The 1181-nt window shown below is 53.6% G+C and overlaps 1 protein-coding gene across 1 annotated transcript in view; it reads left to right on the forward strand.

Moving 5' to 3' along the window:
* Nucleotides 1–332: 332 nt before the first annotated feature.
* The window catches only part of ankrd28a (ankyrin repeat domain 28a), a gene marked incomplete at its 5' end in the record, with an annotated part of 9287 nt that continues 8438 nt past the window's right edge, over nucleotides 333–1181 (forward strand). Inside the window, 2 exons of the mRNA XM_083685027.1 lie at nucleotides 333–479; nucleotides 906–1000. Coding sequence (XP_083541153.1) covers nucleotides 333–479; nucleotides 906–1000 — 242 coding nt within the window. The remainder of the gene's footprint in view (nucleotides 480–905; nucleotides 1001–1181) is intronic.

The following is a 1181-nucleotide window of genomic DNA, read 5'->3' on the forward strand; positions in this document are numbered from 1 at the left end:
GGAGGACAGCGAGAGGACAGAGCCGGCTTTCACTTTGGATTTTTACCTCAGGACCTGCAGTGCGCGTGTGCGTGTGCGCGTGCGTGTGTGTGAGATGGAGGGACGGTGGGCGTGAGAATGAAACGGTGTGTGTGCGTGCGTGTGTGTGTGTGTCTGAGAGTATTTTCCTGATGAGGTTGGAGCTCCAGCGCCGTGTGTGTATGTGAGGGGGTAGTGTGTGTGTGTGTGTGTGTGTGTGAGTGAGTGATTGGGCCGGTGTGCGTGCGTGCGTGCGTGCGTGCGTGTGTGAGTGAGCGAGCGATTGGGCCGGTGTGTGTGTGTGTGTTTTCCTGATGCGGTCGGAGCGTGCGAGCCGTGTGTGTATCGTGGTGCTGGAGGAGGTGGAGGAGGACGAGCCCGCGCCCCCACCTCACTCCAAAGCCTCTCCGGACCGCAAATCCCAGCATGCCCTAGCCAGAGCTCACACCCAGGAAGACAAGGTAAGCCCGCCCCCTCTGTTTGGTTCTCGAAAGGTTTGGCCAATAGCGTTTGCTATTGTTTACCTAGCGTTTAGCTTGCACCAGCGTTATGCAATGCAGGTTTTTTTTTCCTATTTTGGTTTCGTTGCAGTTAGCTTTTGGTTAGCGACATGTTTAAACCCGCCTAACATGACTGGTGTGGACGGAGATGAATGGGTTTCCATTTTGAGACAGAGAGAGAGACAGAGAGAGACAGAGAGAGAGAGACAGATAGAAAGACAGAGAGAGAAGAAGAGAAGAGGTTTTAGAGTACGATACTGTATGAGCAAAGCGTGATCTTAGTGTACGACATAAACTCTGGAAGACATGATCTTAGCATGAGAGAGAGAGAGAGAGAAAGTGTGGGGGTTCATATGTGATCGTGATGAGAGGTTCCTTGTTCAAGAGTCTTCCCCAGGACGGTTGAACAAGGTGGCGCTGGGTCATTGCGTTATCCGGTTGATTTGCATAGTGGCCAGGCCGAGCCTCGGCTACCGCTTCCAGTACATTCTTTGGGGGGGAGCGTGGAGTTGTTGGGTCATGTCTGGTGTGTGGTACCACCCCCTAACCAGTCAGGGTCGTTAGTGGAACAGACAGGAGACACATACTAACATGTTTCGCTGTTACTGTTAGCCCAGAGGGGAGGGAGGAGGGGGTAAGAGAGAGAAAGGGAGGGGAGGGGGG

This window comes from Argentina silus (assembly GCF_951799395.1).
Source record: "Argentina silus genome assembly, chromosome: 14".
Lineage (NCBI taxonomy): Eukaryota > Metazoa > Chordata > Actinopteri > Argentiniformes > Argentinidae > Argentina > Argentina silus.